This window comes from Schistocerca nitens, chromosome 8, assembly GCF_023898315.1.
Source record: "Schistocerca nitens isolate TAMUIC-IGC-003100 chromosome 8, iqSchNite1.1, whole genome shotgun sequence".
Classification (NCBI taxonomy): Eukaryota; Metazoa; Arthropoda; class Insecta; order Orthoptera; family Acrididae; genus Schistocerca; species Schistocerca nitens.
Window position 1 is genome coordinate 512,455,196 of NC_064621.1, and position 20,543 is coordinate 512,475,738.

The 20,543-nt window shown below is 42.5% G+C and overlaps 1 protein-coding gene across 1 annotated transcript in view; it reads right to left on the reverse strand.

The window, feature by feature from the left end:
- Positions 1–2,750: 2,750 nt before the first annotated feature.
- Positions 2,751–20,543, reverse strand: part of LOC126199321 (D-aspartate oxidase) — a 94,731-nt gene continuing 76,938 nt past the window's right edge. The window contains exons 4-7 of the mRNA XM_049936161.1: positions 17,836–18,067; positions 11,249–11,316; positions 9,746–9,956; positions 2,751–5,162 (exon numbers count right to left, since the gene is read on the reverse strand). Coding sequence (XP_049792118.1) covers positions 5,055–5,162; positions 9,746–9,956; positions 11,249–11,316; positions 17,836–18,067 — 619 coding nt within the window. The 3' untranslated portion in view covers positions 2,751–5,054. The remainder of the gene's footprint in view (positions 5,163–9,745; positions 9,957–11,248; positions 11,317–17,835; positions 18,068–20,543) is intronic.

Consider the following 20,543-nt stretch of genomic DNA (forward strand, 5'->3'; position numbering starts at 1 on the left):
AGTTAAACTCTTATGCTTGGTATCCCATCTGTGTATCCAGTGGTTTCTTAACCCTTCGTTTTGGAACAAATTTCAGACATTTGTCCTTGCAACAACATTTCACCCCATGCTTCGCTTGAAAACATATTTTCAGAACTATCCTAAAGACAAAACCACATACACTCCACTCATTCACAACACATAACATGTAGTCCCACTTATTACTCCCACTGTAGAGCCCATTATAGACTGAATTCCCCTCGAAATGCTTGCTTTTCTGGTACTCCTGCTAACCCAAAATAACTTCCTACTGCCTGGTGGCACTATATCACGCGAATTACGCCTTAGTGTATTTGTCCACAGTTTAAGTAGTTTGTCTCTCTCAACAGATGCTTCTCGTGACAGCCCCACACTGACAACAGCTTTCTGTAGCTGAAGGTTAACTTTGGTATGATGTTCAATCAGATCGTTTAGTTTCAGACTCATGTACATCTATATTATACTGGTCGCATACATCTGACTTTGGCTGTGTTGTAAAAGAGCCGGCTTTGCATGTCAGCTGCTACCCATGCAAGGCTGTGACTCAGTGAGTGTTCACACTATATTCTCAACCTCTGGCATAAACTCTTCAATAGACGCCGGTCTGTCGCCTTAATGATTCACTCTATGAGTTCAACTTTTCTTTCTTTTTCTCTGTTCGCCCTGTTTCTGAGGATGTATATGTTCCTGTACTGTTTGCATCATAACATCTGCAGTACAACTACCAACAAATTCTTGTTCATTTCCTGTAGTACCTAACACAGCAACATCGTCTGCAGTTCAACTCTGCATGATGTAAAAATCACTTGCACTTCCTTTTTCCTGTCGATCTGGCCCAGACTCTCTGGTCTCAATACAACACCCCTTACATGATGTGGCAGATATTGCTGCACTTAAATCATCCATGTTTCTATACACACACTTAATCATTTTGGTACAGCTCACACTCATTCGGCACAAGTGGAAGGATACCTAAGAACATTACATTGAACACATTGGACGCGTTCTAGCCATAGAACTACCCCTAAACTGAGAGAATAGACTGACTGCTCCAGCGTCACAAAAGTAACTCTGCAGTTACGATGCTGTGTAACTCTCGACTCTATGTTCGTCACCGAAGCACAAACAATAGTCTCGCTCACTTCACAATGAAGATATCGTGGGCTGCAGTTCAGATGTTGGGTGGTACACTCTCCGCTGTCCACTGGTGGTGATGTCAGCTCTTCTGACAGCACTCTGAAGAGTTCAGATAGCACTTAATGGGTTGAGCAGTGGAATGATGGGCCATTGGACCCAGTGACACACTAGTGGACGATTGAAATGTTTTATTCGACTTCAAATAGATACCACATCATTAGCAATGTGAGGCACACATGCCCTGGTCCAGCGGCTCTGGCTGGCATCGGCTGAAGGTTGGCTGCTTCTGCCCCGGCAACAATACACACGAAGGCTCCCTGCACTGCTGACGCTGGACTGAGCTGCACCTGGTGGCCTGACAGTAAGCCATAGCTTGGACTAGTGTCAGCAACGTAAGGCGCCTCCGTGTGCATCACCTCGTCAGTGCCAAAACAGCTGCCTACAAACTGGTGCCAGACAGGGTCGCCAGATTGGGGTGGCATTCTGCCACTTCTGCTGCAATGGCGTTCCTCTGTGGAACAGCCACTCATGGCAGCTCAGGGCCACTTGCACCCACTGTAAAGGTGGATGGAGACTGCCGTACATGGGACATGACCCACAGCCCCTTGGCAGGAGTCTGACAATGACGAATCTGCCTAAAAATTCACACCTATTCATTCGGCTCTGAGACGCATTTGTTGCACCATTGCCCATACCTCTGTCTCGTAGCTCGCAAGAATCTTGCCCTGGTATGGTGACATCGATCTGCCTGCTTCAGCTATTACCATTGTGTAGTATAGTTTTCACCAGCCAAAGCTGGCCCATCTCGTAGTCCTTTCGCATATGTGATATTCTGACCTATATGTCACCATTGGACCGCTGTTGCTACTGCCACACTCCATGGCGGCTTCCTCACAAGTTTCATCTAAAACTGTCTATCGACATTACAGTATTTGTGAACTTTGCTGCATCTATCAAAATCTCAAGAACACGTACTGTCAGGAATTGCTTTTTGCTAGACACATGAAACGTTGCAATAATCTTTGATCGACTCCTATGTCCCAAGTTTCTGGTGTGCAGTGTTGTTAATACAATATTTTACCTATGGTCCATGACACTACTGTACGTTACCCAAATAGTTTTATTTAGTGTCATAATGTAAAAAATCTTGTTTTCTATGCATTGTTATTTTTCAACATCAGAAATAAAATGTATCGTAGTCACATATAAAAAATGACAATCTGCATCACGCTAGTAGATAAAATAATGTGAAAAGTGCTGGGGCCTTGCTTAACTAATCTTAAGGTGCAAGAATATCATGCACAAATAGAGAAGAACTACGCCTAGTGCAGTAAGTGTTTTATGGACGTTAATGCCTTCATGTTGCAGTAGTGTCATCAAATTTTTAATGAAGGCTAAAATATTTTACCATCACATATCGTGAGTTGTAAAATCTTAACATCTAGCATTGACTACTCCAGCAATTACTATCCATACTATATATTTTATGTAAAGTAATTCAAATGGTTTATTTCCACATTTGCTACAACAAAGTTCTGTAGATGACTAAATGACTGCACCATTGACATAATCGCTTCAGTAGTCGTATTCTTTTGAATCCTTATGTAGACAAATTCAGAATATCAACATATTTATTTAAAATGTGTCAAATTAAGTTAAAATAGTTTTCAAGCGAAAAAATATTTCTTAAAATAAAATGTGACAATTCACTGTTTAGTAGTTCCACCATTAACATTAATCATAAGTATTCAGTTTATGTTGTTAGTGGAACCAAAGCGGTAGCTGTAAAAATAGGTTTCACAGCTAATTTCGTGAAAAATTCTAAAAGCATTATAATTGTGTACACCATCTGCCAAGTGAAAAATTTAAATGACCGTCCACTGTGCATAAAATGAAAATAAACCTTTAATCATTGTAAACAGCATAAAATATGCAGATACATACACAGAATGAAAACTGTTACAGTTAATTTTTCTTGGAAGCATCGAAATCAGATAGAGCAACAGTATGTAAAATATTTTTTTAAAGTTTCAAATTAGCTCCATAAATTATGTTTCAAATTCTACACTTGTCAACTGTCACTATTAACAATGGGTGCAGCATCTGGCCTATAAAAAAGAAGAGAGGGAGTTCCTCTTTACAAAAAAAAACACCCTCATATAGCGGCGCATATAAAAAAAATAAATATCATTGTAGGCAGATCAGAAGTGAACCTTACTGATATAAGAAACTAGGAGGAAACTCTTGAAAGATAATAACTGTGTGCCAAAGTGGGGCTTGAACTCATATCGTTCCCCTTTGCAGGCAATGTTTCAGCGGTTGAGCTATGCCGATAAAGTTCACAGTAGTGCTCAAAGCTTCATTTTGACAATCGCTGTACACTGCTTTCGACACTTAACAAAGGGTCTCCTGAAAACATTGATGGACTACCACAAATAGGAGAAAGGAGTAGATTGAATCTTTGAGGGATGCCTTGATGCATGGCTGGATAGATCAGCTGATATGATTATTTCTGCAAAAAAAAAAATCAAGGCTCTGCGGTTAAGTCCCTGTCTGGTATACAATTTCCATCTGTCAGGAATGGTGTCTTCGAAACGGCATGGTCGACTTCCTTCCCCATCCTTTCCTAATCCGATGGGACCGATGACCTCGCTGTTTGGTCCACTTCCCCAAACCAACCAACCAACCAACCAACTGTCAGGAAGTTTCATTATAGGATACATTCCGTCACAGGGCGAATGATTCATTCTGAAAAGAGCAAACCTCTGTAGGAGCAAACTGAATTCTTCATTCACAAGTAGACAATGGAGATCAACAGAACTTTTCGAAAATCTGTAGAAAGTTACAAAGTAGAGCAGAAAGTTCATTTCCATGTAAACAATAGTCCCGATTGAATTACTTCACTCGTTATATAACGTAATATTAATAATTTGGAGAATACTTCATGACACATTGGTGCCTCCTTCACTTACTGTTCATGTTGTATATTAATGATGCGGTAAATAACAGTAGGAACGTCAGGCTTTTTGCAGCCGATGTTATCTGTAATACAGTTCTGTCTGAAAAGAGCTACGCAAATATCCAGTGAGGTCGTGATAAGATTTCAAAGTGGTTCAAAGACTGACAATATACTTTAAAAGTTCAGTCACGTAAATTTGTTCACTACATAAAACGGTAAAACGTAGTATCCTGTGACTATAGTATCAGTGAGCCACATATGGCATCGGTCAAGTCATACAAATACCTTGGTGTGGTAACTTGCAGGAATATGAAATAGAATGATCACATAGACTTCGTCGTACGCAAAGCGGGTGGCAGACATCGGAGCATAGGTAGGAAACTAGGAAAATACAATCAGTCAACAACATATTTCTTACAAAACACTCGTGCAATTCATTTTAGAATACTGCTCAATTGAGTTTCACCCATACCATGTACAAGTATCAGGTATTAATGAATGTATACAAGAATGGCAGCACGAATAGGAGAGCACTCTGAAAACCTGAACTGACAGAGGGTTTATGAAAGATGCCAACTATCCTGCTGGAGCTTCCTCTTCTAGTTTCAAGAACCAGTATTAAGTGAGCAATCTAGGAATGTACTACAACCCTGTACGTTTAGCTCTCATAGGTATAATTAAGATCAGATTAGACTAATTACAGCGCACACAGAAGAATTTAAGCAGTCATTCTTCCACACTTGAATGGAACAGGAAGAAACCCTAACACATTGTACAGTGGAGTGCAGACTCTACCACACACTCTGTAGTCGCTGTAGGTGTGGACACAGTGTAGATGAAGGTGTAGAGGTAGTAATATTTTTCATGTATCGGCATTCTGGTTGACTGCACTGGAACTGGAACCCCTAGGAAAACCTCTAGCAGACGACGACGGTGCCCCTCAGAGCTTGCAAGCTGTCAGCTCCTGCTGCAGGAGGTCAATGGCGTGTCCAGCGCAGCCCCAGCTCAGAGTTATGCCTGCACCACCGTGCCCGTAGTTGTGCACCACCTGCAACGGAAGTAACAACAATGCTGAAGTACAATAACTTGTACGTCTAGGTCACGTCTAGAACACACCTCCGGGCCAACCGCCGCAGTATCTAGCCTTCTCAAAAATTCTGAAGACCCCCTGACAATCTCTCCAGCCCCATCTCTACTTCACCTCCATTTCAATCTTTTGATATTATATCAACCACAGCAGAACGCAGGGAACAATTGCCTTTAGTTTAATATCACTTAACTCTGCCTTATGATCCACAACCATCCCATCCAGTGCAGTAACTGAGGGAGTTATCTTGGATTAGTTCACAGCTGCAAATTATACTTGCGACATCATCGGTTAAGCATCCATCAGTCTCCCAAACACGAATGATATATGCTATATTCTAGCCATCTGACATACGAACAGAACTTTAATCTGGCTCAGTCCCACACACCTCAACGTATCTTTGATCTCTATAACCTCTAAATTACTCAATTTCTAACAGATCCCCGAACATTAACGACACAGCCTCGTCTTCAGTATCAACCTTCATAGTCCCACTAACATCATCAGTTTCTTCATCAAATTATTTTTTTTCAATAAGCACCTTAAACATCGTTGTACTTTCAACAACCTCGTAAAAAAATTGCTTTTTTTCTCAAATTCAGGATGCAAATCAGCAGTAAATCTTTGCTTCACAACCAATTTCCTATTACACATTGACGCATGTCAGATACCTGCACGTAAAAAATCAAAATATGGCAAATACCTACCAAAGTCTGCAAAAATGTATTGATATATAGTAAGTACTTACACTAAGAGTAACATTAGTATTTCTTTACTTGTCCCACATATAATATTGTAATATTTCGCTACGTCCTCAACATTTCTTCCCATTCTATCCAGAAGCTCATCATCAAGCACAACTAGATCGCCCAATATCTTGCCTTTGTCTTCAAGGTCATCATCCACATAGTGTCACCTATACGTACGACGAAACAAAAATCATACGAAGCAAATCACGTTAAGCACACTATGTAACCAAAATGCAACAATGTACGTAATCGTTGATTGCGTTTTAATATTTGTTGCATTTCGCCTGGTGTTTCATCCCATATTTGCGATTTCGTTGTTGTAGTGTGTAATGAGTCCACCAAACAGATGCTGCTCGACATGTCTTTCATGCGACACCCAGCGTCGATGAAAAGCCTAGCTTTGTATCCAGTTACAAAAAAAAATCATTTTATAACCCAAAGTAAACCGTGTGAGATGTCTCGTAGCGTTATTTTTCGTCTTCAACGCTCAACTTTCAATTTTACTGCTATAATAGAATTACTGCATTTTTATTCAAACGGCTGTTCAGTGAGAGAGACACTGTTGGGTCCCTGTGTATGCAGAAATGTGTTTTCCCATTTTTTTATGTAGGAATGAAAAATTAAAGTTATTGTAGAAAGCGTCAAGCTTTTGCTATCGGGAAAGTGGTCATGGCAGATAGTGAGAGTTGAAGGAATTTTTACAAATAAAGTAGAAACAAATTATTTCGGTTTATTTGGTTATCCGGGAGTTGATGTTGATGTTTCCAACCCCATGATGTCAGCTAGCTGCTTCCTCGAAGACTACAAACAACGAAATTTGAAGCTTCATTTAGATCATCGCTGTTAAAAACGAAGTCACTTTTCGAGTGACAGACGATCTATTGCAAGTTGTGTACATTTTGATTTCTATAACTGCACAACATTCTTGAAGCTAACTTGGCAGCAAAATGAACAGAAATCTTTTACCATATTTGTAAAAATTCCACTCACTCAATATTGGCTGCCAGGATGTATCCAGTACCAAGAGCCTGACAATGAAAGGCTGACGTACACCGTCCAATAACTTCAGTTTTTGATAAAACAGACTAAGAACCTGCTAACTACATAAGGCACAACACACCATCATCCGGCCAATTGAAGAATAGTGACTCACGAAGAAGGTTCCAGTAGTGGAAATAAAGAGATGGATGTTGAAGTTGGAAAAATGGTACCACTAAACAACTCTAAAGACTTTATTTCTGTTTACAATGGCAACAGAACCTTATAAAGTTTACATTGGCTAGTTTTCGATATCACAAAGCCTCCACGGAGCATTGCCTCTCAGGGTGGTCGTCCACTTCAAGCGGCTAAGCACGACTATGGGAACAAGCCATTACCACTGCAGTCGCACGACGGATTCCAGTAAGAACAATGTTATGGGCAGCGTCCTTCTTAACAACACAGGCACTGCAATAACATGTTTAGCGGTTTAGTGGATGATGTTTCTGCGCTTTTCCTGTATGCAGCACAAAATTTCAGTCTCGTGCCTCTCAAAACACCAAACGCTTTGGCTACCTCGGTTGCAGATAGCAGCCATCACACGAGCCTCAACAAATCGCCCACGTTCGAATTCAATTCGGTCAGACGTAATGCATTCATAACTACACAAAACATTGTTCTGACCTTTATTGACGCTTGTAACGTATTGAGGACATTGCACAGATGTCGTTCTTGGTCAAATACAATGCCGCAACATGTAGGCTTGGTTAGCATCTGCGTTTATATTCAAGTATGCGTTTCTCGCAGTGTTTCCATATTTTTATTAAACCACTGTGTTTCTACTTCTTGGATATATTGTGGAAGAACATTGATATGTAACAACAGCGGTTCTAGTATCGATCCCTGTGGCACAGCTATAATAATTATTCCGCATTCTAAATATTCTGTTTCATTATGTACACTCCCCAAGTTTCTCAATGCAACACTCTGCCAAGTGTTTCTTGAGTTGCAATGGTGTAAAACATCACTTGTAATTAAAAGTAAATAAACAGAGCTGCCCAGTACACAGATTGTACTCCAAGCACCAGTTGCTGTCTAGGGGTTGGAGTGGGAGCGACTGCACCAAGACAGATGCTCACTGCAGCATGTTTGGGAATTCCTGAGTATATAGCACACATTTTGATCATTGATCGAGTCAGACGCTGAGGCTCAAGCCATATTTGCTGCCTGGCCTTAACCTCACCCATTGAATCAGCAGGGTTGTGCAATACAGTGCATTTGGAGTATCCTGTGCATGCAGTACTCACATTGTAAGTCTCAAGCAGCAGTTGCCACATGCACCCACACTCTGGACTGGCAGGGGTGTGTGACAAAGCATGCTTAGGACATACATTGTGTGTAGTACTCACTTTGAACAGGCTGGTTCTTAACCTCAAGTCACATGTGATACCCAGCTGTCCAAGAGACCAGAGGAGCAGTGGGATGGCACACTGTTGTAGGTCTGTGACATCATGTGTCTGTAACACTCACCTTGAGCTATGTGGAAGACTGTCACCGAGTACCAAACCACATGAGTCATTTAGTAGCTTAAGGCCCTGTTTGCTGGGGCACTCGAGGTGTGTACTGCACGCATCTGGGTCTTCCCTTGTATGCAGTACACTCTATGTATTGAGCTGAGCTGTTGCTGATCCTCAATCAGCAACTATCTGCTGGGGTGCACACTCTATCATGTTTGACACATCCTGTGCATGTGTGTGTGTGTGTGTGTGTGTGTGTGTGTTTCTTTGATACCTTGAGTGTTGAATCAGGCAGAGGTTTAGACACAAACTGTATGCATTACAATCAGGCTGCATATCCTTCCATTGCATCAGCAGGGATGCATGATGCAGCAAGTTTAGATTACTCATATTGAGTGATGGGCCAAGCAGGCAGTTGCGTCAAGCTGCCCAAACCTCCTGCGAGTTTATGCCCCTATCAAATGGATCAGCGAGGATACATACCACAGTGAATTTGGCACATCCCGTGTCTGTAGGTGTTGCCTTGAGCATTGGGCAGAGTAGGCACTGTGCTTCAAGTCACAGTTTCTGGTAGGCCACAGCCCCATCCACTGGACCAACAGGAGCAGATGCCACAGCGGGTTTGAGACCTGCTATGTGCATGTTACTCACCTTGAGCTCGAGCTGGACAGGCGCTGAGCCTCAAGGTTCACAGGTACCTGGCAGAAGTCAGTGCTGTCCACAGGATCAGCAGGGGTGTGTTTCAGACGTTCTACGTTCACAGTACTCGCCTTGAACGCTGAGCTGCGCAGGCGCTGAGGCTCATGCCACACACAGCAACTGGCAGCCCTCAGCCCCTTCCATTGGACTAGCAGGGGATGAGCTATAGTTCTTTTTGGATATGCTATGAGCATAGGACTCACCTTGACCACTGAGCCAGGCTCCCACTGTGTCTCAAGCCACATGCGGCATCTTAGGGCCCTCAGTCCTCTCGATTGGACCAGCAGGTGTATGAGCCACAGTGCATTTCGAATGAGCTATGCGCGTAGTACTCACCTTGAGCGCTGAGCCTGGCAGGCGCTGAGCCTCGAGACGCACACGGCAACTAGCAGCCCTCAGCCCCTTCCATTGGACCATCAGGGGACGATCTATAGTACTGTTTGGATATGCTATGAGCATAGGACTCACACTGAGCACTGAGCCAGGCGCGCGCTGAGTCTCAAGCCACATGCAGCATCTTAGGGCCCACAGTCCTGTCCATTGGACCAGCAGGTGTGTGAGCCACAGTGCGTTTCGGACGAGCTATGCGCGTAGTACTCACCTTGAGCGCTGAGCCGGGCAGGCGCTGAGCCTCGAGACGCACACGGCGCCTGGCGGGTCTCAGCCCTGCCCATTGGACCAGCAGGGGTGCACTCCGCAGTGCAGGCAGTAGTCTCGCGCAGCCACCCAACACGTGCTCTGAGTCCTCTGGCCGCACGTCGCACTCCCAATCTCTGTGCTGGCTAGTGCCACCCAGCACCACCGAGTCTATGCTGCAACGGCCACAAGCAACTCAGTTACCTGTCCACTCGACCGTGCCTCAAGCACGCTTAATAGAAAACAGCGTGTCTATTCCGAAATGTAGCTAGGTTTGCTACTCAGCTGACTGTTTAATACGCAGATCATCTACATCCAAACTTACGGTCTCTACGGTACTGAACAGTCTGTGGTGGAGGATACCTTGTACAACAGTGTTATTTCTTTGTCCTACCTTTGTTACCGCGACCCTCCCCCTTCCCCTTCACTGCCATGATTTTCAGTTCACAGGCTGGGAGAGGAATGATTCTTAGTATAGCAGCTTTTAAGGCCATATCTCTTTCATTTTATTATCGCTGTCCTCGTATCCTTGCCTTTGACGTATTTTGACGTCAGTTGCTGCAGAGGATTGTTACTTCAGCACAGACGTCACAATTGTTATAATTCCTGCTTGCTCTGGTCGTCCTCGAGACAAAGAAAACAGTGTGGTCACCAGTAAGATAGATTTAGATAAATTAAGGGCAAAATTTTAGTTGATTGTAAATCGTGGTCTGGAGAATTACGTGCCTAGTAAATGGATAAAGGACGGAGAAGACTCACTATAGTTTAATAACGAAATTCATAAGATGCTGAGGAAGCAGAGGCTGTTGCACTCTAGGTTCAAAAGGGGACGCACAAACGACAACAAGCGAAGGTTAGTAGAGATTCGTGCGTCTGTCGAAAGATCAATGCGCGAAGAATACAACTACACCGTCACACCTTAGCGAAAGATCTGGCAGAGCACCCGAGAAAATTGTAGTCGTACATACAGGGTGTTTCAAAAATGACGTATATTTGAAACGGCAATAAAAACTAAACGAGCAGCGATAGAAATACACCGTTTGTTGCAATATGCTTGGGACAACAGTACATTTTCAGGCGGACAAACTGAAAGGAGGTTACTAATGAGATAAACGAAATTTTGCAGAACATTATCAAATATTCCCTATTTAATATTTTTATCACGTACTGTCAAACACCAACGAAAAATTCAATTAAAGTTACAAAAAATTCAGAAAACACTTTAAGACCGTGTCTACATTCAACCGTACACGTATTAGGTAGAACATCTGGAAAATCAGCAATAGACACCTACTACATGTTTTTCTTCTGGCACCGTTTTTCACGGGTACGCAAAAGCGCAAAGTTAAAACAGCATAACTGCATATGAAACACTGAACGGAACACACGTACATTAAGCCAAGAAGTACAAAAATGTACCAACCGGTATAAACAACCCAAATACTTCTAAATACAGACTAATACTTACTTTGGTATTACGTAGTTCCCACCGCTAAACTCTTCCAAAAAGACGTGCTTGATCCAAGGCGCATAAACCTGAAATATGAGACCGCAAATTAAATCTTATTATCTCTGTACGTTCAAGAAATGTAATTCATTATTTCAGGTATAATAAAAAACCATATCGCGAAGGAAAAATAGACATAAAATAATATCACAATTAAAACGTACGGTCTAAGTATGTAATATATTCCTGCATGGTGCGTGTGCGTGTGTGTGTGTGTTTATGTTCATTACCACGTGCTCCACATGGTGCCGCGTGTTAGCTTTAACAAACGTCCTCATCACAACGGGGGAACTCGTCCTACCTTCTACTTCTCTCAACAATTATTTTCTGCTGAGTCCTCTCGACGGAAAAGGTTCTATTATCCCGAACCATCATGTTTCATTCTCCCTCCTTAAACTTCTTAAATTCCAGGCCTAAACTCTTTCGCTACAGTCCAACCAAACCAACGTACGTTGATTGACAAATTTTCATTAAAACGCAGAAGTGCTGTTGAGAACGTCTCTAGAAACGCTTTTCTGATGCGATGTCATGTTGTTAGTTTGCAGTTATGTGAAGCTTTAATATGGCGTTTTGGAGGAAAATCATTTCTTTTGAAGTTTTCGACAGCTGCGTAGATCAAACCCGCAGTAGATGAAGTTCATGTGAACTCTCAGTGGTGTTCAATGCTACCTATGCCAGAATTAAGGAGCTAAAATGTGGCCGTAAAACTCACAAAAGAAGTAGAAGAGCGCTGCTGCCAAACCATTTGAAGCCAACACGAAGTAGACAACTCAAAAAGTTCACATCATAGTGCCAGATGGTAAAGTAAATTTTCGTAAACTAGCTGCAAACGTAATCTCTAATGAAATAGTTCACTTAATTCCTCTCGAAAGGCTGCACTAGGAAAATACCAGTAAACTCAGAGTCTAACGACTACTGACTTTTGACCACCTTGGGGTGGCACAATGTTCTGCTTACATAGGGAAGACAGTAGCGTTTGGAATCTTCCAGAGGAAGGCAACAATAACGCATGCGTGGTTAGGAGAACTGGGTGAACTTGACAACTTCTTGGCATTAATTGGAGACTGAATGACGTCAGGTGGCGCGAGCCACATTTGAAACAGCCGCTTCCTTAAAATAAGGAAGGAAGGAAGATTGTGTTTAACGTACCGTTGACATCGAAGTCATTAGAGACGGAGCACAAGTTCGGATGGTGCCAAGGATGGGGAAAGAAATCGGCCGTGCCCTTTCAAAAGAACCATGCTGCCATTTGTCTGGAGAGATTTAGGGAAATCACGGAAATCCCAGATCTGGATGGCCAGACGAGGGTTTGAACCGTCGTCCACCCAAATGCGAGTCCAGTGTGCTAACAGCTGCGCCACCTCGCTCGGTCGCTTCAAAAAAGTGTTAAGCACGCGTTTGGTTCGCATTCAGAGATTCCTGATTTCCATCAAGATCATGGCAGTTTAATCCACTTTTGATCGCTTCTTATGAGGTTCCTCTTACATTGTGACCTGTTTCTCAGGAATATTATCAGTCACAAGTTTAATACAGACAATCGGAATTATCATAGATGAAGTTGAGGCTCTGGAACATATAATTTCATAGGAATTTACTTAGTTGGGGGATAGTGAGGTGATAGTAGAACTTACACAGTCATGAACAGGGGAAGGCTAAGAGCCGTAGCTTGTGCCTAGTACACATGTCCCGCAGATTCGAGTTAAACGTCGTTACGTATTTTTAATTCATACAGTCCATTCCATCAAAATAGACAATATCCTATAACTGTGAATGAGTCATTGTTTATTTGACAAGCATTTCGACACTAACGATTCCAATTAAACACACACTTATCACTACTGTTGCATTGTCGTCTTCACTATGGTTAGTGTCATTCTATATTGTACCTCATGAAAACAATGAAGATTTAGCTGAAACATCGTGTATGGGCAATTACTGTTCCTAATTGTTCACAAGTGATTGTTCAATTTAACTACTTAAATCTCTTTTAATCTCAACATTATTTCTTTAATGATTGCCCATTCATAATCTTTTCATCCGTATTACTAATTAATAAAAAAATCGCCGGCCGCGGTGGTCTAGCGGTTCTAGGCGCTCAGTCCGGAGCCGCGCGACTGCTACGGTCGCAGGTTCGAATCCTGCCTCGGGCATGGATGTGTGTGATGTCCTTACGTTAGTTAGGTTAAAGTAGTTCTAAGTTCTAGGGGACTGATGACCATAGATGTTAAGTCCCATAGTGCTCAGAGCCATTTGAACCATTTGAATAAAAAATCGTACAAATGGCTCTGAGCACTATGGGACTTAAGATCTGAGGTCATCAGTCCCCTAGAACTTAGAACTACTTAAACCTAACTAACCTAAGGACATCACACACATCCATGCCCGAGGCAGGATTCCAACCTGCGACCGTAGCGGTCGCGCGGTTCCAGACTGTAGCGCCTAGAACCGCTCGGCCACTCCGGCCGACACTAATTAATATCCTGAACAGAATTTTACATAAAATGACAATCGGGAGGGCAATCATGATGTATATAATTTTTATTTGATAATCTTTATTGCAACGTTTTCTGAATAAAATTACCGGTTTCGTCTATTCCATGCAATTTTGAAGACGGCAATCGCATAGCCGTAACCGGTAACGTCATTAAAAAAAAACTTTGTAATCATGACAATCAAATAAAAATTACAATTACTATTCTTCTTTTCGTCAAGTTTCCCCTACACGAAAAAACAGCGTAATTTACATTTTTCGCTTTGAATCCTTCAAAACGAGACTTGTACAATGGAATAGCTTAAAGGTGCACTGCCTGACAAAAAAAAATAAATAAATAAAATAAAATAAAAAAAATAAGCACCAAGAATTGTAAGGGGGAAGAAAATGAAACTTCAAGGGTTGAGAGGGCTGTTATTCTATTTCAGGGGCTATTCCAGTGGTTACAAAATCGAGTCAAATTTACAAAAAATTGGCAGTATAAGTACTGTTATCGGTGTGACCTCGCAGCCCCGCCACTCCTAGTCTGGATTTATGCACTTATTCGGTTGGGAAGGATGTCATAATGTCGTCGTATCCTCTTCTGAGATAAGCTGGGCCACCGCTGTTGTATCTCGTCCTTGATATCCCGAGTACAGGAAATAGGTCGGAGCTGACGTTTGAGCTGCTCACTCACGTGCTCTATAGGGGAGATATTTGGGGATCTTCCTGGCCTCTCGACTACCTAAACATTATGCAGACAGTTCATAAAGGTACGTGGCATGTGTCGATCAGCATTGTCCTGATGAAAAATGGCACGACGATGCTGTCGCATGAGAGAACGCAAGATGCCCGTTGTGCCGTCAAAGTTCTCTCAGTCACTATCAATCGATGTCATACCCGATGGCTACCCACATCGTGACGCCAGAAGTAACATCGCTGTGCCTATCCAAAACAGTGAGATAATGGGACCTCTTCCCCGGCTGCCACCGTACTCGCCGACAGTGGTTATCTAGGGTATGCAGAACCGCGATTCATCACTAAATACAGTTCTGCACCATTCATCACCAGTGCATGCTTCCCACCATCCCAAATGCAGCCGTTTGAGCTGTGGTTAACGGCAGCCTACGAATGGAACGGTAACTCCTTAGTTCGACTTTTGCTAGTCCCCGATTAATAATGCGGAATGACAGAAGATGGGCAGGGAGTCCAGTACTTGTTTCCAGACGACAAACGCGTGTGTGAAGGGATTGTATGTACTTGCACTATAGGGCTATTCTCCCAGGTTGATCGGAGCCTTGACGAAGAGTACGCCTGTCATCACGTTTCCATGCAGTCCGTCACTGGGCCACTGGCACATCCAGATGCCTTACAAATCCGGATATTTCACGGTTCGACCAGCCGGCAGAATGGAGCCTCACAATAAAGCCTATCTGAAACTCTGTTAGGTGCTGATAACGCTGTTTCACACGAGCACGCGGCATCTCTGTATCCTTCATAGTGATCTCTTAGCATCTGATGCTGTTCACGCACCGTCTCAGGCCTGGTAACGGCACTAAACACGAACAACACTAACGTACTCTGTTCGCTATTCTAGCTGTCACAGAGAACTGAAACTCGATCACTTACATACCGGCCGACGGTGTGTATATGTATGAAGTTATATTGACATCCGACCGTTGCTTCTTTTTTTACGTAAGGAAGTGTACTTAAAAAAATTAATTAATACCTTGAGTTATGTCGGTATGGATAACTTGCCCGCCCGGCTAGCCATGCGGTCTAAAACACTGCTGCCGGCCGCAGTCCGGAACCGAACGACTGCTACGGTCGCAGGTTCGAATCCTGCCTCGGGCATGGATGTGAGTGATGTCCTTAGGTTAGTTAGGTTTAATTAGTTCTAAGTTCTAGGGGACTGATGACCACAGCAGTTGAGTCCCATAGTGCTCAGAGCCATTTGAACCATTTTGAACCAAAACACTGCTTTCCGAGCGGGAAGGCGTGCCGGTCCCTGGTATAAATCCGCCCTGCCGATTAGTGTCGAGGTCCGGTGTGCCAACCAGCCTGTGGATGGTTTTTAAGGCGGTTTTCCATCTGTCTCGGCGAGTGCGGGCTGGTTCCCCTTATTCCGCCTCAGTTACACTATGTCCTGCGTTGGTTGCGCAAACTCTGTCTCCAGGTACGCGTACACCATTATTACTCTACCATACAAACATTGGGGTTACACTCGTCTGGAATGAGACGTTCCCGGGGAGGGGTGGGGGGTGGGGGGAGTCCACTGGGGGCGAACCGCACAATAACCCTGGGTTCGGTGTGGGGCGGCGGTGGGGTGAGTGGATTGCTGTAGCCTGTTGGGGGTTGTGTACCTCTGAGGGCAACGGCGGGGTCGAAGCCTCTCCGTCGTTTCTAGGTCCCCAGTTCAATACAGACATGCATGGATAACTTCGTTTTGGTATTATCGAGGTATGACTACGAATTTAATTACAGTAGTTCAAAAGAGAAACGCCTTTCGCATGATACACATTAAGTTTTTTTATTTTATTTTTATTTATTTATTTATTTTTTTTTTTTTTTTTTTTTTTTTTTTTTTTGCATCCAGACGCGTTTCGCCTTAGTTACAAGACATCTTCGGTGAGTGCCCTGAAACAGTACATGAATTTTTCGTCCGCAAATACAGGTTATTGTTTGACATCCAGGTTATAGATTTAAAACATTTGGTTGAGGTTTTTATAATAAACTGATCAGCGTCTAATTCATTATTTTTAAAGTAAACAGCTTCCCCTCAGGTGGCAAATTGGTTGAAAGTATGCGCTTTTCTTTTTGGTCACTGTCTTCAACGTATAGCAATTTAACTGCCATTTTCTGTGCGTATTGTGTCATTTGCAGTGTTGCCAAGTTTCACACGTTTCCCTTTCAACCTTTTTTTTCTGTGAATATATGTGTGCTCATGTAAGTTCTGTTGTTGATTGTGTGTGCACTATTTTATTCTTTAATGTTTTTTTATTTTTTCGCGTACATTTATATTCTTGTGAGAGAAACGGGATTCGTGATCACATATTGGGATTACTATCTGTTACACGATCAATCATTGTAAACAGTGAGTAGTTAGTCGAATTCACTTGGTAATTTAGTAGTATCTTCCTTTCAGCCTTTGTGTCGCAAGTGTGGTAATTTTCTTGTACGATTATGAGGTTTCTTTCATAATTTATTGTATTTTCATGTCTTTCTCTCTTGTAGTAGGTTTGTGATTATTTTCTCTTAAATGTCCTGCAAAATTTGAGTGGCTTGTCCGATATTTCCATACTCTGACATGTTCTTTGTACCTAGTATCGAAAGATCTGCTGGTTTGTCCTATGTATCTTCCATCACATGTGTTGCATTATTGTTGGTATGTTCCTGCTTTCTGATACCTGTCTGTGTCTTTTGTTATTTTTGGAATGTACTTTTGGATTGAACTGTCTCTTTTGAATGCTATGTTTATGCCTTGTCTTTTGAAAATGTTTGTTATTTTATATGTGAGTTTGTGCTTTTAGGTCATTGTGTACTATCTTGAATATTCTTTCTTATTTTGATGTATTCTTTATGTCGTTGTTCTGTTGCTGTGTGCTCTTGTTTGTGTGGTATTTTGTTGTGCTGTTGTTGTTGGTGTTGGCTGTGTATGTGTCATGTGGCGTCTCTAGTGACGTGTACGTTATGTGCTTCAGTGTTGTCCCACCACAACTAAATCTGTCAGTGTCGCTATGATATGCCGTGTTTCCTTGACCTAGAAGATCCTTTAACTTACAGACAAGAGTAGGAACTTAACACGGAAGTGGGCAGCACAAACAAAATTATGTTTTCTACACATATTTCGAATTTAATTGAAGTCTTATCTCAACGATGGCTGCTTGAAATTAATGTTTGTCACCCGAAGGCGAAGAGTACGGTTCGAAACGTGTTAAGCTATCATGATTTAAAAATAAATTTATGAAGCTCCTTATTCCTTACTGCGAGTGGGAAGGTACAACATCGCGGAAGGCATAAAGGAAACCGGCCATATTAAACCCCGAGTGTTTGAGTAGAGAAGTGGTCGAGCACCCACCCTGGCGACCTGCCCGCGGATGGGGAAGACGGGGTCGTCGTCATCCTGGACGAACTTGGCGGCGCCTAGGCCGGCGCAGTTGACGACGGCGTCGTATGCCCCCTCGAGATGCCTGAGGTCGCGCACGGAATGCGGGTGCACCAGCTTCCCTCCTCGGCTCCTGAACTCCTCCAGCAGGCTGGGCAGCCACCGCGTGGGCTCCGCCGTCAGCGTCACCATGCTGAAGCCGCTCCTGCCACAGGCCAGCAAACACAAACGTTCGATTACCTTTCCTGTTAATTTAATTCCTCGTATAAGAGAGGGATAGTAACAGTTTGCACCATCCGTCGCCCATTTCCTTTCAATTATACAGCACAGATAAAAAATACCTGGCAGATACATGACGAGCAAAGAGATGTTTGAGCTAGTATGGCAGATCGAGTACCTTGGATGGACTGGGTGATAACGAAGAAGGCTAGAGAGCGTCACACATTTCAGGAGCGCTTACCTACCTCCGAGTTTAACCCTCAATTTAAGAAGAGATGCCACGGCTACTGCGTCAAGCTAGGAATGTCTGATATATGATAAGATCATTAACTGGAGTGACCATATTGCTTTCAGAATCATCAGCAAACAGTCTTCGTCCTAAAAAGTCTTACGAGCACTGTTATAAAGATTGTAGAACGTAGAGTACCCTATACTACTCTGACATGAAAAACAAATGTTCGGAAACTGTTATTTAACTTTTTACCGACAAACAGTCTTATAGCAACAATTTAAAAGCTGGCCGTGGTGGACGAGCATTTCTAGGCGCTTCAGTCCGGAACCGCGCGACTGCTTCGATCGCAGGTTCGAATCCTGCTGTAAGTAGGCTGTTTAGGTTTTTTTATTGATAACGCCACCTCAGTATGAAAATCACCGGCTGTGCCGTGTGCAGTCTGTGGCTGCTTTGCATTGTTGTAATACTCAACCATTGTAGTGTTAGGCAGCTGGCTGTGAACAGCGCGTAGCGCTGGGCAGTTGGAGGTGAGCCGCCAGCAGTGGTGGATGTGGGGAGAGAGATGGCGGAGTTTTGTAATTTGTCATGATATCAAGGTAAATACATTGTTTGTTCTCTATTAATATCTTTCATTTGCTAACTATCCCTATCAGTAGTTAGTGCCTTCCATAGTTTGAATCTTTTATTTAGCTGGCAGTAGTGGCGCTCGCTGTATTGCAGTAGCTTGAGCAGCGAAGATTTTTGGTGAGGTAAGTGATTTGTGAGACCTACAGGTTAATGTTAGTCAGGGCCATTCTCTTGTAGAGAATTTTGAAAGTCAGATTGCGTTGCGTTAACAAAATATTGTGTGTGGAAAGTCAGATTGCGTTGCGCTAAAAAATATTGTGTGTCAGGTTAAGCACAGTTATGTAAAATTTTTCAAAAGGGGATGTTTCATATGTCGACCCTTAGCCGAGGATACCTCACTGGAATCTTCTGATTTTTTCCTTGTAGTTTGTGTAATTAGTGTAGATTTTGTTTATTGCTAGCGCGTAATTATAGAGAGAATTTCCTTTGTAGTTGTAGTTTTTCATTGTTGTACAGTAAAACAGTTGTGTCATGCATGTAGATTTGCAGCAAGTATTTCGCAGCTGCGCTTGCAATTAACTAGATATTATTTTCAGTGCTATGTTAATGTGTTTTCTTATTTTTGCTCTTCAAATTGTGTTTTTCTGTGTTGTCGTGTGAAATACTGTGACAATAATGGCGTGTGAAAAACGTAACACTAGGCTCCAAAGCAAACTGAGAAATAATAGTGACGACGAGCGTAGCTTGCCAGCACCACTGTGTAATGAATTAACAGATGTTCAAAGTAATAATTTGGTAGCTGTGCATAGGGAAATGGAGCGGGCTGCAAACAATGGTGTAGACAGCGAAACAATTAGAGAACAGGGAAGCATTATCGATCGATCGGTCGGCGACGGCTCGGCTCGGGAATCCGAAATGACACGACACGATCTCGCAAATACTGTAGATTCAGGTTTTGGATCCTCACCGTTTTCTCAAATGAGTCAAGACACATTTTCTGCTTGTCAAAATGTGAATGTTTCCGGTGCAAATTCACTGCCGAAAAGCACTGAGGAACATGTTCCAGACACCAGTGCATTGTTATTACAATTAATACAACAAATGGGACAAACACAACAAAAGCTTCAAAAGTTAGACACAACGCTCGAACAAAATCAGAAACAAATGGGACAAAATCTTCAAAAATTAGACACAATCGAACAAAATCAGAAACAAATGGAACAAAATCAGAAACAAATGGAACAAAATCAGAGTCAAACACAGCAACAGCTTCAAAAGTTAGACTCATTGGAGCAAACTCTTGAACAAACACTTGAGGATTTAACTAATGAGTTACATCACATTGAATCGAAATGTCAAAAAGTCTGTAACGACGTAAAAACACAAATTTGTGAGCATTTCCAACCTATTTTTTCGCGGCATGAAAATGCACTACAGAATCACGAAGTAGCCATAAAAGAACTGCAAACTACTGTTCATGAAAATCATGAGACCTTGCAAGCTAAATTTGACTCAGTTGCATCTACCGATTCGGTTACGCAACTTGCAAAAACCCAGGAAAACTTAAAAGACACAGTAGAAAGACACATGGAGGAAATTAGTACATTATCAGAGAAAGTAGTTGAACTTTCGGATCAGCTAAATAATTTATCTACGAAGGTAG